This window comes from Aspergillus flavus, chromosome 2, assembly GCF_009017415.1.
Source record: "Aspergillus flavus chromosome 2, complete sequence".
In the NCBI taxonomy this organism is placed as follows: domain Eukaryota; kingdom Fungi; phylum Ascomycota; class Eurotiomycetes; order Eurotiales; family Aspergillaceae; genus Aspergillus; species Aspergillus flavus.
The window spans coordinates 5,173,974-5,193,726 of NC_092409.1; the positions used below are offsets into that span (position 1 = coordinate 5,173,974).

The following is a 19,753-nucleotide window of genomic DNA, read 5'->3' on the forward strand; positions in this document are numbered from 1 at the left end:
GAGTTAAACGGAATTAAAGATGAAAGAGTATTTGAAAGCAATGAGTGAGTTCTAGTCTGTGTCTTGTGTGAGAGGAACAGCCGCTCTGGTGAAGTAATGGCATCGTTCCAGCCCTACCGTACGAAGAACTACGTCATTGTGGAGGAACCCCCAAACGTCAGCCAATGTCCGGTGGAGTTGGAAGATGTATGGACGGTCCAGTAACAGGAAATAAGAGTCGCACTAGAAGTTAGAAACAGACTGAAGGCACCAAGGTATACACAGGACAGATGCCATGTGGATGTCACTGATTAGGACCGTCTCTCATCAAGGCCGAGATGGTCTTGGCATACATGATGAATTGGCATTGAACTTGGCCGATATCGCCAATAGCTGTTGGTATCCCCTCCCAAGTAAGCTTTTATTTCTCTGAAGTGTAATAATATGAGACGACTCATCATGGGTATGTCCAGATCACTTCCGATAGAACGGTTGTGGTTTGATTTCTTCAAAAGAATTGCTCTGTGAAATGGTATCATCCCGACTGGTCGCAAGCTTGTCGACAGCACGGGACGATCCTTGAGTGATGATGTCACACAGCGACTATCTATATTTATATCTTCATTATGGGTTGAGAGATCAACCATTTAAATACCATGAGATTGCGTGTACATAGCTATACATCCTTGAAGTGATCGAGAAAGTGGTAGTGTACAGTTAGTAAATATATCCCCAAGCAATATATCTATCCACCGTAGAGGGACATCGAGTGAACAAGGTAGCCGAGACTTTGTTTATTGCTGTGGTGCTACAAATACAAGAAGGACATCACCGTAATTTACTCTGTTTGCATGAAACTCTGAATATACAATATATTAAGCCACATATGAATCTAAGAATAAACTATCGACGCCTGTAGCTTTATCCTAGCACTAGGCAATGAATGGTTTATACTAATGTCTCCTAGGAGGGAAACCAAATCCTTCTCAATGCTTAGAACATATATGCACTCGCATCTCGCTAATTGAGTCAAGGCCCTATCCAGGAAATTGCGTCTCCATATTACCTACCTAATATCTGTTCCAGGTAAACTGCCCACCCATGGGGTCAGTCACCGTCCCTCCAGGGGCCCATACCAAAGCATTCCAAAACAGGTTAGAAAGCTACCACCATCCTTACTAAGCAAGCAAGCCCCACAGTAGCACGCCCAGCGAATAGGAAAAGGGATCGCTACCAACAAGCGCCAAGAATTAGATTACCTGACATCAATCACTTTCATGTGGCCGAAAGACCAACAACATCATACGCAACAGGTCGTTATCTATAAGGCTGTGCCAACTCACTAGCTGGTATAGCATATCGTGCACATACTACCTATCTATCAATACAGTAATTGAAGTTTACCGTGGGCACCAAATTGTACTCGAAGTCGACTAAAAGAGTCAATTCACAAAATCCCCGAGAATGTCTTCAGCAGAAGAGTCGCCGGCCCAGCGAGCAGCTCGTCTCCGACGCGAGCGCCGTGAAGCTAAAATCAAAGAGGGCGGTGCAGCGCGTTTGGATAAGATTACTAGTCTCAGCGGACGCACACCCGCAAGCAGTACGGATTCCCCTTCTTTTGTCTCTGTTACACTCACCCCGCCGGGGTCGAAGAACGAAAGCTAACTTCAATTTTGCAGCGCGTGAAGAGGTCTCGCCATCACCATCGCCATCTCCCCAGCCTCCTGCACAGATTTCATCCACGGAAAGGCCTCAACCGACACCGGGACCAGCACCAACATCAGCATCAGCATCAGTACCAGCACCAGCACCAGCATCAGCACCAGCCCAACCAATGTCGAACCCCGAACCTCAGTCTCCCGAAAACCTACAAGCACAACAGGAGTTATTCCGTGCCCTTCTTCGCCAAGGCGGACCATCATCCTCTGAGCAAGGCCCTCAGGAAGAAGATCCTACAATGCAAATGCTCAATACCTTGATGGCAGGAATGAATGGGCAAGAACAGGTTCCTGGCGGAGCGGCTGGCGGTCCATCACAAGCTGAACTCGTGTCAGCCTTGGGATTCCCTCCATTTGTCGCGGATCTTCTTGGAGCTGCAACTCACAAACCGACTGATGAGGAGAAGAAGGACGTCCGGACATGGAAAGTCCTGCACATACTGTTCGCGGTCGCTGTTGGAATTTACTTGCTCATGCTTATCGGAACTTCGGTTTCTACCTACGGTAGCCAGCCACCACCCCCTGCCACTGCACAGAATCCATTCCTTTACTTTACGACGGGAGAAGTGGTGTTGACTGGCGCGAGGTTAATGAGCAAGGGCCGGACTGGGAGAGCTGCTGGGATAATGCTCGGGCTTCAACTCTTCCAGGACATAGTCCGGGACGGTAGCCTTGTCGTGTTCTTGCTGGGGATGGGCGCTTGGTGGAGCCGTGAGTGGACGGCCTATTAAACATGATTGATGTTGTTGGTAGTTATGCATGTTACTACTATTATTTTGTTTTACTTCTCTTCTGATTTTGCATTGTAAGCTGTGATGGTGCTCGTATGAAAAGCGACGGCAACTGAAGCTATGACCTCCTGTTTTATAGTTTGAAAGTGTCAATCACTACTTGTCCATTGTTGGCACTACCGTGTCATATACTTCGTACTCACTTTATAGATTACACTCCGTTGTATATGACTGATTATTTGCACACCAAACTCCTATTTCCTCACCAGCCGTGGCGTAGCCATTACTAGCTCATCTCATGATAGTCTGTCAACGTCTCGCGGAACCAGCAAGATCAAGTTGTCTAAAGGATAACCATTCATAGTCTTCCCTGCTTATTATATATAATCTGAAATATGACAAATTGCAACAAAGAGTACGACACCTGGATATCACTCTATGGTTTGTCATGTCATTTCTGTATCTACTGGTAACAGATATCGATTGGTGGTATACCTAGACTGCCCCGTGACGCTTTTACTTATCCATCCTTTGTTCCCAGCAGACTGTATAGTATAATTATATTACAGAGTTGTGATAGAACAGTTGCCGTTATACCTTGGTGGATCATCCGAAGTTGGTGATCTAGTGGCTTCGGGGTGACGTAAACATACTTCAAAATAGGTAGTTGTCATGCAAGAGGTTGTTTGTTCAGCCGTGTCTAGAATCACTACCTGTAACTTTGCAACAGGTCGGGTTTTGGGGTGCTAGCATGCATCGAAACAAAAATCCCCGCCACCTGGCTCCAGACAGTATCCTAACTCGTGTCGCAGATAACTGAGGTTATGGGTACCCCGGAGTATGGACTACTGGTGTAGCGGCGTGTTGCTGTATGATCAAGACAGGCTATAGAGACTGATGTTCAGAGCCCGGGTATTCCGAGGCGACTGTAACTAAGCAACGCTAGAATCCCAACAGGGGTATCAAACGCGCCATCAATTAGTGTGAAATAAAGATTGCGAAGAACAGGGCTACCAGTATGTCCATCCTCATAAGTTGTGGTCATTAATTCGTAGATAAGCCGTCAAGTCAAACCAAACCCACCCTCAAAGTGGTTCGCGCTTTACAGAGTAGATGAGCGGTGGAATGGAAATCAGGCCCACCGGGTGCGGCACAAGAGTCAACCGAACCTTGCTGTTTTAAGCAAGTCCAGTCAGTCGAGATTTGACGAGACTGCGCTATGTTACACTAAAGTTGCAGTCACTGTGGATTGCGACGACCAATGTAGTCTCCGGAGTAAGCTCCGTACCCTAAGCTGTGACAATGGATGTAGGTCCGACGTAGTAGGTAGTACCCACGTAGTATGAGCAAGGGGTGCTCTATTTGAACACAGACGGAGGAACGAAGAGTACTCCGTAGAGGCTAGCGCAAGTGGTAAGGGGGAGTGGGTTCGAAGTCTGTACCGAAGTCAACTAAGAAATAAGATGGTGTGAGTTTTAGCGAGTTAGATGATCCTCAGTAGCCACTAACCACCACTAAATCAGTACCTAGTTGGACTGCTGGAGGCGTGCCTGAGGCCGCGCAGAAGAGGTGATTATCCGTTTTCCCGACGTAGTGTGAATGTGGAAGAGCAAAGTACGCAGTCGGAACAGGAACAGGCATAGGATGAAGGGAAGATAACCTTATAAACAGCGACGAGTAACCATAACCTCGGTGTTCGTCACGGTTAACAGAGATGCCCGGGTTTCCGTGTAGCCGTCTCGGTAGAGGCGATTCAATGCCTGGAAACCCAGGCAAGGAAGCCGAGCGTTGATCATTCTATGGACCGGAGGTGGTCGTAGACTCTTTGATGTTCGCGTTGCCGACCCTCTCTCCACATTGCCCCTCCCTGCATTATGATAATCCTGAATCCTGATAGGTGGCCGTAAGGACCACAGTCTTCTTCTCGTTCGCAACATGGTCTACCCACAAAACCTCCCCACAGTCGTGGAGAAGTATTTGATCACATTTTGCTACTTGGCCGAAGCTTGGAATCAATTCCGTGATGATCAGAGAAGAGCGATGAACCATGATTTACTCTCTTAGGCAAGTTAGGACGATGCCCAATGGAATGGAATAAGTTGTCCGACAAGATCTCATTACCTACCAGAATAAACTCTAAGCGATGAGCATAATATATGGATGAAGTAATTAAACCAATTGATTTATTAAGTAAGTGGCGGGATGAGATAATTTTCACCTGTCAGTCGTGGTAAAAGTTGGGCTGTCATCAGCTGGCGCTTTTACTCCCTTCGGTAAGTGACGGTCATGGTCGGACTCTTAATTTTCGAGGTTTATTATGACTGCCCAATACTGTACCTTGTTTCTTATTTCTTATTACCACGTATTATTATCTGGAAATCTTAATCTCGCCCACGACAGATCTCTAGGCACGTCTAGATATTGCCTACCGAATCAGGTACTATCCATACTACTTAGTAATTACTTAGTAGCTTCCGCAAACGGCATTGAATCATCACGTTTTCAACACTACTATTGGGGTGCTACCATAATATATTTTCTTTTCTTTTCTTTTCTTTTCTTTTCTTTTTCTCCTGTCCGTTGGCTAGGTACACCTTGACTCAAGCCTAAAGCAGTAGAGTCTGGAGTAGTGTGAGGTCCCAAGAGAGAAAGTTTCCACCCCGCAGATGATGAGAAGTTACGAGATTACCCCTCCACTTCTATGGCTCGGCACCTGCTCTTGTGATAGCGTCCCAACCAATAACCAAACATGTGGGATATCCGATCCGCTGGGGCTGCATCACACACTGACTCCCTGGGTAACACTTGAACGACTCCAGACTCCAGATCCATTGATTACTGGTCTGGCCCCCATGGTGATGGGAGCATGGACCCTAGGGCACTGTACAACCATAACAAAACGGTAACCAAGGAAATCATAAACGGGAGAGCGGGTTCAGTAGTAGAACAGTTAGTTGACGGATGATCTTGATCTGCTCTTCTCATGACCCTTAACTTTTGAGTACCCAAGGACGAACTAACTGCGATAACGCTGACGGGATCATCGAGATTCCTTTCCCCGGAGCAACGGAAAGAGAAGCTGTCAGGCCCTCTGCGAGCCCCGCATGGCCGAGTCTAACCATTTTCGACTTGCCGCGTTCGGACCAATGCGAGTGGTAGGTTTAGTTTGGTTTAGACTGTAGGTACTGGTACTAGCTAGGTACTACAAAGGTATGGAACTGTACTTTGGTACCTACAGTAGGTAAGGTGGATGCTGTTATTGGAGGGGAAAAGAAAAAAAGACACCACTCCAGCAACAAAAAGTGCAGGGGTCAAAAAAAAATAATAATAATAAAATAAATAACAATTCCCATGGGCTTTAACATTGATTAAAATATGCAGAAAAAAAATTACTGTAATAGAATTCAACCTTCTTTCCATAAACATATTTCTTATTTATCTTCCAGTAGAAAAGGTACCATAACAGGGGATGTATACGGACGAGCGTATAGGGTACACTGTGTTCCATGAGCGGGGAGAGGAACAGTAAGGCTCATGATTTTCCCTACGCCCTCTGAAAGAGAAACAATTGAATTGCCGGCAAAGCCAGAGCACCGGTCGCGCGGAAGGATGAATGGTGGTTTGGTGGACTAGCAGATATAAGGTGGCCGAGAAACCTCCACCGGACTGCCGGACTGCGGGACCTCAACATTGTCTGTTGGTCCATTTAGTTTGTGTGTTGGATTCAATTAAATAACGCTCTCTCCTCCCCCCGGCCTGAGACAAAAGTCTCCATAAGCTATTTCTCTTTCCATCCTTTCTTCTTTTCCGTTTTCATTTTGCTCCTTCCCCTCCCTTTCCTCTTCCTCTACTCTACTACCTTACTTTGGAGGGGTTCTTCGTATTATACCCACCTCTCTAAACATCCATCACATACAACCGTAATTAATTCGTTTTGGACTGTGAGTTCAAATAGTTCCCTTGCCGCCGCCACTTCTCACCGATTGGCACGCTCATGCTGACCTTCCTTTCCGGAACCAGAAACCCTCTCTTTCCTCTTAATCCTCTTCTTAAGACTGTCGTGTCTCGACGTCTCTCGTCTAGCTCAAGCATCTCCCTGACGCGCAAACGAATCATGGCTGACGGCAACGTGATGCCCCCTAAGCCCTCTGTGGTATGAGCAAAAAAAAAAAAAAAAAACCCCAGATGATATACGGTCTGACGGTTGGCTAATCGCATCAATTCAGGTGCTGGAAGCCCACGAGGTCGATACTTTCCATGTCCCCAAGGCTTTCTACGAGAAGCACCCAACTGGCACTCACTTGAAAGACCTGGATGAATATAAGAAGCTCTATGACGAATCAATTCGCAGTCCTCAAACCTTCTGGGCCCGCATGGCCCGTGAACTCCTTTCCTTCGACAAAGACTTTCAAACTACCCACACTGGTTCTCTGGAGAACGGCGACAGTGCCTGGTTCGTGGAAGGCCGCTTAAATGCTGCCTACAACTGCGTGGACCGTCATGCTCTCAAGAACCCCGACAAGGTTGCGATCATTTACGAGGCTGATGAGCCGAATGAGGGCCGTACTATTACCTACGGGGAGCTGCTTCGTGAAGTATCTCGAGTTGCCTGGGTGCTTAAACAGCAAGGTGTCAAGAAAGGTGATACTGTAGCTATCTATCTTCCTATGATTCCGGAGGCCGTTGTAGCCTTCTTGGCCTGTTCCCGCATTGGTGCCATCCACTCCGTGGTGTTTGCAGGATTCTCGTCAGACTCGCTCCGTGACCGTGTTATCGACGCCGGATCTAAAGTGGTCATCACCACCGACGAGGGCAAGCGTGGCGGCAAGGTGATTGGCACCAAGCGTATTGTTGACGAGGCTTTGAAGCAGTGCCCCGACGTTACAAGCGTGTTGGTCTACAAGCGCACCGGTACTGAGGTCCCCTGGACCCAAGGTCGTGATGTCTGGTGGCACGAGGAGGTGGAGAAGTACCCCAATTACTTCCCTCCCGAGTCCGTGAGCTCCGAAGACCCCCTGTTCCTGCTTTACACTTCTGGTTCGACAGGAAAGCCCAAGGGTGTTATGCACACCACCGCTGGATATCTCCTGGGTGCCGCTATGACCGGCAAGTATGTCTTTGATATCCACGACGACGATCGCTTTTTCTGTGGTGGTGACGTCGGTTGGATCACTGGTCATACCTATGTTGTGTATGCTCCTTTGCTCCTGGGATGCTCCACCGTCGTCTTTGAGAGTACCCCAGCGTACCCCAACTTTTCTCGCTACTGGGATGTTATTGAGAAACACCAGGTGACTCAGTTCTACGTCGCTCCTACAGCATTGCGGTTGTTGAAGCGCGCTGGAGACGAGCACATTCACCACAAGATGGCTCACCTGCGTATCCTGGGCTCCGTCGGTGAGCCTATCGCTGCAGAGGTTTGGAAGTGGTATTTCGAGAAGGTCGGAAAGGAAGAGGCACACATTTGCGATGTATGGAATCCGCTGTTTATTGTTTTGATTCTTTCTTGGGCGTAGTACTGACCATTCTTTTCCCCTTGTTAGACCTACTGGCAGACCGAAACTGGTTCGAACGTCATCACACCTTTGGGTGGAATTACCCCTACGAAACCCGGTAGTGCCTCGTTGCCGTTCTTCGGTATTGAGCCTGCCATCATTGACCCTGTCTCCGGAGAGGAAATCTCGGGCAATGACGTGGAAGGTGTGCTTGCCTTCAAGCAGCCCTGGCCTAGCATGGCCCGCACTGTGTGGGGTGCCCACAAGCGTTACATGGATACCTATCTGAATGTTTATAAGGGCTACTACGTAAGGAAATGCTCGAGTCATTCTGATTGATTGTGGCTAACTGGTGGTAGTTCACTGGAGATGGAGCAGGACGTGACCACGACGGATACTACTGGATCCGCGGCCGTGTTGACGACGTAGTTAACGTATCCGGTCACCGGCTGTCCACCGCTGAGATTGAAGCTGCCCTGCTTGAACACCGTAAGTAACAGAAAGAATCCGAAGCCATAGACGTTCGACACTGACATTCCATGACAGATATGGTTGCTGAAGCTGCCGTGGTCGGTATTGCTGACGAACTCACTGGCCAAGCGGTCAATGCATTTGTGTCTCTGAAGGAGGGCAATGAGACAAATGAGCAGGTCCGTAAAGACCTTGTCATGCAGGTTCGCAAGTCGATTGGACCATTCGCCGCTCCCAAGGCCGTCTTTGTCGTTGATGACCTCCCTAAGACTCGCAGCGGTAAGATCATGCGACGTATCCTGCGGAAGATCCTGAGCGGTGAGGAGGACAGTCTGGGTGATACTTCTACCCTGTCCGATCCCTCGGTAGTCGACAAGATCATCGAAACCGTTCACACCGCCCGGGGCAAATAGGTGGACGACGACATGACTTATGAAAAGAAAGACAAAAATCAAAGAAAAAAAAAAGATTGAAAACAGCGATAGTATGACATGATATTCTTAATTCCTTTGCACTGGACTGCTGCAGCGTTTGTGAAGGGCAGAATTATCCTCATGTGCGCGTATTTCGCTTTGGCTTTATTCTGTGATTCCCGTGTTCTGTCACTTGGAGAAGCGATGTTATTCTGTTTGATATATGTATCATGTTCCACTTTCTCAAGATAAATATATATATCCCCTTTTTCATTCATTCCCTAGAATGATAGAAACTACTTGTGCTTATAATCGTAGGCTTCCGACGAAACGTTCCTGAGCTTCACATGGTCTTAACTTCCCTGCTAGCTGATTGATGGTCGACAACAACTTTAAAAAGAAGTTGAGGAGGGAGGAACGCCACAAAAAAAGAAAAGAAAGAAAGAAAGAGAAAGAGAAAGAGAAAGAGAAAGAGAAAGAGAAAGAGAAAGAGAAAGAGAAAGAGAAAGAGAAAGAGAAAGAGAAAGAGAAAGAAAGAAAAATGAATAAAAAAAGAAAAAAAGGTGCGATCTTCACTAGTGCTAAAGACTGGGTGAGGTAAGGACCGTAAGGTAGGGCTTCAGCTGAATACGCTCAGTGGGCCAGTGGAGGTCAAGCATCTGCTCAGATCCAGTGCCCGCCAATAACACCCGGCCATTCCATTCGTCAACTTGGAATTGGACCAAGCTGGGGGGCATCATGGATGCATGAGGGTTACAAGCCCCTGCCAAATTAGCGAATGGGTGTTGCATTTGACTCGTCTTCATTTCCAATAAGGTGACCGCTATAAGATATTCTCTCGTCATTGTGTTTGGACGATCTGCATGAATCCGGCCTTATAAATAGACGGACATACAGCCCTAGCACTAGGGTCATCGCTCTGAATCTTAATTCTTTTCAACTCCTTACTACCGTTGCCTTTGCCTTAAATCAATAAAGATGAGGTCTATCTCGCCGCACATGCTCCCAGTGGGAGAGCCCAACCCACCCAACGAGAAGCATGTGAGTGCAAACTCGATATTGGTTCAATGCTCTCCTGGGCAGTACTGACGAGGAAGAGCAATAGTCTGTAAGCGTGTCTCTGCCGACGTGGGAGTCTGTCGCTGCTTGGGGCCGTCGAGAGCAATGGCTGTTGGACTCAATGCATACCTGCTATCCACGGTTAGCTATCCCTTCCTGATACCTTGCATTCTAGGCTCAGTCGGGATAGATTTAGCATGCATCCATCCGTACGCAAATTGATGGATGCTGTATGTGCTCGACTGCGCACCCCCGAGGATTTGAGCTGTCTGATCTTTCCCTCGGCCGATGCCACCGCCAGGTGTACAGCCCGACTATCAGCTGAACATCCCGACGAAACATGTCACACCGTCAAATTTCAATCACACCAACCAGCAGACGAGGAAGCTCTGCGATGGGCCGCTTTCTTTGTCGTCCTGTTTCCACAGGCATGTCTCTCCACCGCCATGCATTTCTGGAAAGTGTTTGGGGACGGAATCGCCGGTCGTCATGCGGAGTATTGCCTCGCGGCGCTTCCCTCAATGGATTCTTACGCAAAGGACACGGTCTTTGAATCTTCAGCCCCCTGCAGGGATCATCCCACGTGGGATCTGCAATGGGTCAACTCGGCTGCGGCCGAAAAGGAATCTATCCGAAGCTTGATTGCACGTTTGGTCAGTTCCGACCAGCCGGGCTATCGCCCTGTCAGCAGTCACGACGTCTTTCTCTACCCTAAGGGAATGTGTGCCATTGCAGCAGTGGCTAGGGCCTTGGTACCTCATTCTGCAGAACTCTCTGAGGCGGTGATCTACGGGTACGTCAGATAGGCTCTCATATTCGATTCTTTCGGAGTTGATGATGAATTTAGATGGCCATACGCCGAAACTCCGCTCTGTGTCAAAGAGAGCGATTACAAACGATCTACTCTGCTCAGCGCTGGAAGTAAACAGGAACTTGATGAGTTGGAGTCCTCCCTTGCCGCCGGTCGTCGCATTCAAGTTTTGTTCTGCGAGGTTCCCTCCAATCCACAACTGCGGACCCCTGATCTGCCACGCATTCATGCCCTGGCTGCACAATATAATTTCATTGTGGCGGTCGACGACACGCTGGGCACTTTCGTTAACATCGATGTCTTACCCTACGTCGATGTGATCATGACTAGCTTAACGAAGATCTTTAGCGGCATGTGTAATGTGATGGGGGGAAGGTAAGCGTCCTGTACAGCTGAGACGATCCGAACTGTTTTCTGACGAAACTGTATTGCAGCGTCGTTGTGAATCCCCAGTCGTCCCACTATACCACGATTCACTCAGCTCTCACAGCTCTTTACGAGGATACGTATTTTCCTCTCGAAGCCATGGTTATGTCCCAGAATGCCTCCGACTTTGAAGAGCGAGTCAAGCAATGCAGTGCCAGCGCCCTGACCATCGCCAACTTACTCGCGAAACATCCTTCGGTGGCCCAACTGTACTATCCTAGCTTAGTACCCTCACGACAATTTTACGATCAGGTGCGACGCAAAAATGGTGGCTACGGGTATTTACTTAGTATTGTTTTCCACAAGCCCGAGACAGCTATGCGCTTCTATGACGTGCTAGACCTTTGTAAAGGACCTAGCGTTGGGACCAACTTCTCTCTGGCGATCCCATACAGCCTGCTAGCGCACTTTCGGGAGCAGGACTGGGCAGAATCCGAGGGTGGAATAGACAGACATATGGTCAGAATCAGTGTTGGGCTAGAGAGAGAAGAGGATCTGATTGCGAGAATCCAGGATGCGTTGACGGCAGCTACAGCAGATTACTGAAGTCGTAGCATTACTAGGATGGGTGCAGCGGTAGACCAGGGAGACCAGACTTGATTCAACAATATCTCCGTGTTTAGTAGTTATTTTGATCAGATTGCATAGGCATAGCAGGGAACGTGAGCCGTTTATGTTTCTTAGTTGATAAAACGAGCATAGACTCCCTAATACTCAGAGACGAAACACTAATTGTAGGTCGCATCCTCTGTACATACATTAACTGAATGCGGTGACATTAATTACGGTGGATTTTTCAGGTTAAAAGGAACGTAAGGCCAGTGCCGTTCAGGCATCAACCACACGTGACTATATAGTCAGTATGACAGTACCATACCAGAATTACCAGCGTTAGCCTCGAGTTGACCGGTGAACAGACGGTATCAGTGACAGTCCCGATGTTCTGCTGCCGTAAGCGAAGGAGGCAGCGGTAACTTAATGACTACTTCTCCCTCGCCCATCTCTCTTCGCAGCTCTTTTCCCTTCACCGTCGCGTTTGTCCACTCTTCTTTCCTCCCACCTCTCTATCTTTCTTTCTCTTGATTTCGATTTTTGCAATCGAGGACTTGTGCACAGCCTATTTGAGACGGTGATTACCCGTCTTAAGCCGGTGTGGGTCCTTTTTTGTTTTTCGAGAAATCAAAACAGATTTTCTTTGCTTTCTCTTTCAGCGCGTCGAGCTGCTTCTCTGAGCAACACACGTTCTTCTCTACTTTGCGGAAGCGCACGGTAACTGAGCATATCGCCTGCTGTCATTTCCTGGTATAAGCTTGTTCATCACCTTTCGCGCAATCTTGCCAAGTTTTCGGTCTCCGGACAACTTCGAACGAATGAACCTATAAGCATCAATTTATACCAAGCATCATGTCTTTCGGATTCGGAGGATTTGGTCAAAACAACCAGAGCTCCGGATTTGGAGCTGGCTCTGGCTTCGGTGGGACGAGTTCTGGAGGAGGTAGGTTTACAATCCATCATATCGCTGCGATTTTTTCTGCCTTGGACCTGTGACTTTTATCTTTCAACCTTGGAACTTCCACTGGCTCTACAATCGGTCCTTACTGGTGCTCCTGACGTCGACCCGCGATGGTTCCACTTGACTCTCGACATACCAACATCCCGCGGATGTTTTCGACTCTGGGCAACACAGTTGGCGCCGCAAGAGAAGGGATCGCAGCTTGATTACAGTCTCTGACAGCATCTTCCACCGTCATCTAGGCTTTGGATCTACAACGTCCCCATTTGGTGGCGGTAACACATCAGGCGGTGGCCTGTTTGGGAATACTTCCAGTAGCTTTGGTTCCGGAGGAGGTACGTGTCCAATGACGATGTCTTCATGAGCTTGGCGATCCTTTCTCTTCCTTGCTCGCCTCATAAATGGAACTTCTGGCCTTACTTTTGCTGCCATTCATGGAAACTTGGCTTCAAAAATCACCACGACCTGTTGGTGAATGCGAGTTTGTGCGATACCTCTGATGCAGCGAGGAAAACGATCAAGTGAACAAAATATCCTCTCTGGCCATCGGGGATCTGTGTCCAAGGACGAGCTTTCTTACATATATTCCAATTAATTCCTTCATATATTGTTTTTAGCACAAGCCTGGCAGTGCAACTGACGTTTTGATTTGTTTAGGATTTGGAACGGGCGCGCAGAACCAGTCAAATTCACTTTTTGGAAGCCAAAACCGGACTGGCGGCTTTGGGACTGGGACTTCAGCAACAGGTGGAAGTCTCTTCGGAGGCAATGCAGGAGGTACAACAGCAACAACAACTACTACCGGTGGTGGCTTTGGTGGTTTCGGTTCAACCGGAAACACTGGAGGCTTCGGTAGCTCCAATAACACCACCGGTGGAGGCCTCTTCGGCAACAAGACTGCTACTGCTACTGGCACTGGCACCGGCTTTGGCAGTTCAACTGGTGCAACGGGTGGCTTTGGCACAAGCGGCGGCGGCTTTGGCACAAGTGGCACTACTGGTTTCGGTAGCGGAAGTGGAACTGCGTTCCAGCAGGCTGTTCCTCCTTCAGATGGTACCGGTAGCACGCCATTCAGCGCTTTCACCGAAAAGGATGGAAACACGAGTGTGACCAACCATTATCAAAGCATTTCTTTCATGCAACCGTACAACAAATACTCATTTGAGGAGCTACGTCTGGGTGACTACCAACAAGGCCGAAGATTTGGGAATGGGAGCGGACAAGCCGGTGCTTTTGGTACGTCAGCATTTGGCGGAAGCGGTTTTGGTCAACAGCAGCAGTCGACTGGGTTTGGAAGTACCTCTTCCCCTTTCGGCGGCACCAGCGCCCCTGCCTTCGGCCAGACTCAGACCCAGACTACTGGTGGGTTTGGCTCCACCCCTAGCAACCCTTTGTTTGGGTCAAATAAACCGGCGACCTCTTTATTTGGAGGAGGGGCTACTTCAACGGGGACATCACAGCCCAGCTTATTTGGCGGGGCCACCGCGACTTCCGGCGGCTTCGGTAGCACAGCCAACACCGGAACTGGTTTTGGAGCTGGTGGGTCCGGTGGCCTCTTTGGCAACAACAATAATAACCAACAGCAACAACAAAACAAGTCCTTGTTTGGCGGAGGCGGTACGTCTACCGGCACAGGCTTTGGTGGCTTTGGACAGCAAAACACCAGTACGTCTACGCCGTTTGGTGGTACTGCCGCTACCTCGTCCCCGTTTGGCGGCGGCCAACAACAGCAGCAGACTGGGGGAAGCGCATTCGGTGGGTTTGGTCAACAGAACCAACAGAACCAGACTCAGACTCAGAACAAAGGGCTGTTCGGCGGTTTTGGACAAAACAACCAACAGCAACAGTCCTCGACACCCAGCCTGTTCGGAGGTGGCGGTGCTACTACAGGAGGCTCTTCCCTTTTTGGCCAGAATAACCAGCAGCCATCAACTGGCGGTTCCTTGTTCGGAGGCGCGAACCAGCAATCCGGAACTGGGTCTCTCTTCGGCGGTGGGACCCAGCAGCAAGGCCAAAAGCCTGGCCTGTTTGGGTCTAGCACCACTGGTACACCAACCGCAACTAACACATTCGGAGGCTTTGGTAATACTCAGAATCAGCAGACCGGAACCGGTGGCCTGTTCAATGCACAGAACCAGCAACAGCAAAAGCCTAGCCTTTTCGGTGGGAGCACCGGCACCGGCGGTTCCTTGTTTGGAGGCGGTGCTACAACTACCCAGAACACAGGCTCCTCGCTGTTTGGTAACACACAAAACCAGCAGCAGCCGCAGACTGGGGGTCTCGGAATGGGTACATCCAGTCTCTTCGGTAATACGCAGCAAACGCAAGCTCAACAGCAGCAACCTCAGCAACCGGTGCCTGGTAGTTTGCAGGCCTCTCTCCTTGACCCAAACCCATACGGGAACCAGTCCATCTTCTCTGGTCTGCCCGCTCCAAGTGCTCCTAGCCCTGGTCCATTGGCGACGCCGCTTGCTTCATCTATCAAGCAAAAACAACGCACCCCATTGCCAGTTTACAAGATTACACCTAGCGCTGCTAACCGTCTGGTCACGCCGCCAAAACGCCAAGGGTACGGGTTCTCTTATTCGACCTACGGGTCACCATCCAGCTCTACTGGTACTCCTAGCGGGCTCGGCAATAGTCTCCTGGGCGGCAGCCTGCGTGGAAGTGTCAATGGTGGCCTTGGGCGCGCTAGCTTCAGCAAGAGCTTTTCTACGAGCAACCTTCGCAAAACCTTTGACCCGGAGACTGACAGTGTATTGTCTCCAGGAGCCCTTTCCTCTGGCTCCTCTCGTCTCTCCAGCGGTAACCTGAAGCGCCTTACCATTGACCGCAGTTTGCGGAACGATCTATTCTCACGGCCTGCCAGTACACCTGCCGCTGCAATCACGAATGGCGAGGATTCTGCACAACCGACGGATAAAGCCAAGAAGAAGGTCAGCTTTGAATCTACCTCGGATACTACCACAGGAGGTGAAATTGTGCCGGTACAGTCTCAAACCTCCGAGCCCACACCGGAAGAGCTGGGTTTCCTCCGCTCGATTCGCAAGAGCAACACCGTCAACGGGCTCAATGGGATTAAAGAAAATGGCACACGGCCCGAGATGGAATCTGTCCGTGACAAGGATCTTCCGGCTGTCCCTGAAGGCTCTGAGCAGACCACAGTCACTGATGGTCAATCGCGGCTGGCTTTCGTCCCTAGCGGCGATCCACAGCCTGGCGAATATTGGATGAAGCCCAGCAGGGCTGAACTGAACAAGATGGGCCGTGACCAGCTCAAGCATGTCGTAGGCTTCACCGTCGGCCGCCAACATTGTGGTCAAGTGACATTTGATGAACCTGTTGATTTGACGAACGTTGATCTGGACCAAATCTTTGGAGGTCTTGTTGACATCGGCGTGCGGAAAATTACAGTGTATCCAGATGAAGCAATCAAACCTCCTAGGGGCAAAGGGCTGAATGTCCCATCTATCCTTCGAATCGAAAATTCCTGGCCGCGTGGAAGAGACAAGAAGTCCCCATCACCACTTACCAGCGGGCCTCTTTTTGAAAAACACGTCGATCGCCTGAGGAAGGTACACAACACCGATTTTATCGATTACGAAACGGAAACGGGAACATGGGTTTTCAAGGTGCCTCATTATACTACATATGGCCTTGATTATGATAGTGATGATGATGATGAAGGTGAGAGCCTCAACCAAAGCACTTTGAGTGCTGCTCCTGACACACCGACTCCGAAGGCTCATACCCCTACCAATCTCGATAATACTGTGGCCTCGGAGCAGATGTCCACCTTCTCGACAGATGATTCTTTTCTCGGTTCGGTGGCTGGCGTTGATGATGACACGTTCGATTTCAAAAAGCGTAAATTAGTCCCAGGGTCGTTTGGTAATCAAGCCATGGAAACAATGGAGGATGAACACTCGAATTCCGGCGAAGATGAGGAGTCTTTTTTAGGGGAAGGCTCCACGGGTTCAACTACTGAGCAAGAAGGTGACGATGTCACTGAAAGCCAGCAGTCTGGCGAATCAGAAGTTGAATTAGATGAGGACGAGGAAATGGACATGGCGGGCACCTTTCCCTCACTTCATCATACCGTGGAGCGTGATGATACCAAAAGCATCGTCAGCTTAAACGAAAACACACAACCATTTCTAAAACCATGGAGTACGCCACCCAAGGCTCGTCTTGATCTTAGCGGTGACTGGGCTGCGCAGCTCCAACGAACCATTAGTCCCAGGAAGCAGGACCGTGACGCACTGCGTGAAATCCAGGCAAATGCCTTCACGGACAGGCCTCTCCACGATGATGACACCCAAGAGCCTGTTGTAGACACTCGGCAGAAAGGTTTCGCAACTAGTATCGACTTAATGAACTCATTGTTTCAACAACCGCGGAAACAGCAAACACAGTCCCCTTCGAAGGCACGCAATGCACAGCCGAGAGGTTTCGAGGTACGACTTCCCTTTTCTTTCATTCCGTTGCTTTTAATCTCGCGTGTCTTAACCGCAGTGTTGTTACAATATGCCGAATGAGCCAAGGTGGAGATCGATAGGGAAAGTAGACTAACATAACATTAATCACAGTGGCCGTATAATAAAAAGCCAAAGACATTTGCTGGCGACTCTAATGAGCTGAGCCAAGATGACCTTGCTTTCCACCACTCGTTCAAGCCGCGGTGGGGCCCGGAGGACTCGATAATATGTGTCAAGAACGGAATTGGGGACATCCATTCCGCGGATGGTCGTTGGGAGCAAAGGTTTTCTATCACAAGTGAGGAGAGGGACATCACTCTGTTGGCTTCGAACAAGACTCCAGAGTCGAATGTAATGCTCGATGCGCAGAAGAACCAGACTACAATAAGCCGCGTTGATGATGTTCCTCTCGCTCGATTGACCAAGGCTGATTTCCAGCAGTTCGCACAAACATCTTCTAGCTTGGCGGATTCTGACCAAGAGCGATTACTGTGGCAGCTAGCCAACATATTGTTCAATGACGATGTTGAAGATGACATTTCTGCCGGCGTTCCACCCCAGCTTCGGCCAAAGTTCATTCACCGCATCAAGAAGGATCGCTTGAGTCGACTGTGGGAAGGCATTGTTCGAGAAAGGCACGCACATACGCTGGGCAAAGCCAACTCAGCCGAGGAACAAGCTATTTACTTGCTCTGTTCGCATCGGGTTGAGGAGGCCTGCAATGTCTTGATAGCCAGTCAAAATCTTCATCTAGCTACTCTTATCGCGCAAATCGGTCGAGACCCCACCAGCCGTGCAGATATGGCGAAGCAAATTGAGATGTGGCGGCAGCATAACGTTTATTCGGAAATGACTGAGCCTATTCGAGCCATGTACGAACTTCTTGCAGGCAACGCCCTCCGCAGTGAAGGTAAATCAGGCGGCGCACTGGAGGATCGTGCTTCTACTTTTACTCTCACTGAACGTTTTGAACTCGATTGGATCCAAGCATTTGGTCTTCGTCTGTGGTACGGAGTCACGGATGATGAACCTATTGAGGCCGCGGTTTCGAAATTCCTCAACGATCTTAGTACCGGTAACGAGCCCTCTTTCCCACACCCATTCCGTCAGGAGAGTGCCCAGGAATTATCGCTAGAGTCCCCTTTGTGGGTTCTGCTTAAGCTCTACTCAATGACTCTTGGAGCAGCAAAGGATATTCCGGCAATGGAATTCCCTGCTGCTCTGCTCCCCGAGTCCGTGAGCGGAGATAAACTGTCGAACCGACTCTCCTTCCAGCTGTATCAGCTCCTCGCCACTGCTGTCGGTCAACATGACGGCTTTCAGATTGATACTTTCCGAGTGGATCAAATGGTATGCGACTATGCCTGGGAGCTCAGTCGTAGTGACCAGCTCGACCGGGCTTTATTCGTCTTACTCCACCTTTCGCGACCTGGAGATCGTGAGCGTGCCGTGAAAGAGACCCTAGCGAGGTTCGCTTCGCGGCTGCCTGACCAAACCACTGCTGAGGGAGCCCCAGATACTACCTGGCACTATCTCACGACAGACCTGCAGATCCCAGAAGGATGGATCTGGGTTGCCAAGGCACTTCACGCTCGGGATACCGGAGACGCCGCCCGCGAGGTGGAATGCCTTGTCCGTGGTAAGAATTGGAACGATGCGCATGCCACTTTCTGCCGCATTGTCGGTCCAACCGCCGTTATCGAACGTGACTACGCAACATTGGAGACCTTGGTGTCGGGTTTCGGCGAGGCCCCCGAGCGCAAGGTCAGAGGATGGACCAATGGTGGCGGTGTATACGAGGACTTCCTGCGCTTAGCGACAGCAAAGAGCGGCAAGCGGGATCCCACTAGGTTGAATCGCTTAGTGAATGCGCTGGTTGCGATGGGTAGTCAGATCAGCCAAGGATCGGGCGTCGAGGGATTGGAGGAACGTGTAGCTTTCAAGGAAATGAGCCGGGCGATTGCTAGCTGGACGGCGCACGAAGATAGCAAGGTGAGTTTACATATCCTCGCTTCTCGCTCGACGTCGTTTGAAGGTATACTAATTATTTTTTCGTAGGCGGTCGAGTTTTCTAGCGTGCTCAGTTTACCTTTGACGGGCGATGCGCGAATCATGCAAACCGCCGAATTGAGTCGACGGTATTACGGTATCATCATGGCGGGTGCCTATTAAGCGTCTTTTCTCTTTCTTTTCGTTTATGCCGCGTTTCTTTACTTGTCATCCCTGTAACTTAGTGTAAATTCTTCCCCCGTTACAATCCTTCTTGGGTTCCGCATTCTGCAGCCCTTTCGTGGTACTTCATGATTTCTGTGTTAGTTAGGTACTTTACGACAGTGTGTCAGTATGTGAAATGCATCTAATAAGTCTCCAAACTATTCTATATCACTCTCAATATCTCTCTATCAGTTGCGTTCCATGACCCTCTATCCGCCTTGAAATTAGACGGAACAGCCCCAGTATGTCGCTATACCACATAGTTCTAGGACAAAGATAATTGGTATTCCTTTCAAGATTAAATAGCACCGGAACCCACAAAAAAAATCAAGTGTCTCACACTACGAAAAACATCCATCCAGGTCCGAGTTCTATACCCTAAACAACAAAAGTCAAGTATAGTGCAAAAAGAGCCAAACCCAAGTGAGCCTAGCCTAACTCCATT

General features: G+C 49.4%; 7 protein-coding genes across 7 annotated transcripts; all 7 read left to right on the plus strand.

Moving 5' to 3' along the window:
* Positions 1 to 19: 19 nt before the first annotated feature.
* Positions 20 to 1,227, plus strand: F9C07_2278145 (uncharacterized protein; the record flags this gene model as incomplete). The annotated part of the gene is given in 3 exon segments (XM_071510276.1): positions 20 to 44; positions 56 to 186; positions 899 to 1,227. 3 exon segments carry the CDS (start codon positions 20 to 22, stop codon positions 920 to 922), a joined length of 180 nt encoding a protein of 59 aa, XP_071364017.1. The 3' UTR covers positions 923 to 1,227.
* Positions 1,228 to 1,443: 216 nt separating this feature from the next.
* On the plus strand, positions 1,444 to 2,428 carry F9C07_2084 (uncharacterized protein; the record flags this gene model as incomplete). Its single annotated transcript, XM_041290239.1, has 2 exons — positions 1,444 to 1,579; positions 1,659 to 2,428. The coding sequence occupies 2 exons, from the start codon at positions 1,444 to 1,446 to the stop codon at positions 2,426 to 2,428; spliced, it is 906 nt and encodes a 301-aa protein (XP_041143482.1).
* A 395-nt stretch (positions 2,429 to 2,823) lies between these two features.
* F9C07_2083 (uncharacterized protein) lies at positions 2,824 to 4,492 on the plus strand (the record flags this gene model as incomplete). The annotated part of the gene is made up of 2 exons (XM_071508857.1): positions 2,824 to 2,869; positions 4,326 to 4,492. The coding sequence occupies 2 exons, from the start codon at positions 2,824 to 2,826 to the stop codon at positions 4,490 to 4,492; spliced, it is 213 nt and encodes a 70-aa protein (XP_071364018.1).
* A 1,602-nt stretch (positions 4,493 to 6,094) lies between these two features.
* On the plus strand, positions 6,095 to 9,094 carry F9C07_2278148 (uncharacterized protein). Its single transcript, XM_041290250.2, has 6 exons — positions 6,095 to 6,369; positions 6,449 to 6,581; positions 6,655 to 7,899; positions 7,972 to 8,232; positions 8,283 to 8,412; positions 8,470 to 9,094. Exons 2-6 carry the CDS (start codon positions 6,543 to 6,545, stop codon positions 8,805 to 8,807), a joined length of 2,013 nt encoding a protein of 670 aa, XP_041143483.1. The 5' UTR covers positions 6,095 to 6,369; positions 6,449 to 6,542; the 3' UTR covers positions 8,808 to 9,094.
* An 89-nt stretch (positions 9,095 to 9,183) lies between these two features.
* Positions 9,184 to 9,493, plus strand: F9C07_2081 (uncharacterized protein; the record flags this gene model as incomplete). The annotated part of the gene is made up of 2 exons (XM_071508849.1): positions 9,184 to 9,404; positions 9,445 to 9,493. 2 exons carry the CDS (start codon positions 9,184 to 9,186, stop codon positions 9,491 to 9,493), a joined length of 270 nt encoding a protein of 89 aa, XP_071364019.1.
* Positions 9,184 to 12,070, plus strand: F9C07_2278149 (cystathionine beta-lyase). Its single transcript, XM_071510277.1, has 6 exons — positions 9,184 to 9,404; positions 9,445 to 9,848; positions 9,913 to 10,007; positions 10,057 to 10,659; positions 10,714 to 11,052; positions 11,112 to 12,070. Exons 2-6 carry the CDS (start codon positions 9,786 to 9,788, stop codon positions 11,647 to 11,649), a joined length of 1,638 nt encoding a protein of 545 aa, XP_071364020.1. The 5' UTR covers positions 9,184 to 9,404; positions 9,445 to 9,785; the 3' UTR covers positions 11,650 to 12,070.
* On the plus strand, positions 12,071 to 19,503 carry F9C07_2278151 (nucleoporin SONB). The gene is made up of 5 exons (XM_071510278.1): positions 12,071 to 12,598; positions 12,859 to 12,951; positions 13,274 to 17,073; positions 17,206 to 19,086; positions 19,153 to 19,503. Exons 1-5 carry the CDS (start codon positions 12,508 to 12,510, stop codon positions 19,264 to 19,266), a joined length of 5,979 nt encoding a protein of 1,992 aa, XP_071364021.1. The 5' UTR covers positions 12,071 to 12,507; the 3' UTR covers positions 19,267 to 19,503.
* The last annotated feature ends 250 nt before the right edge of the window (positions 19,504 to 19,753 follow it).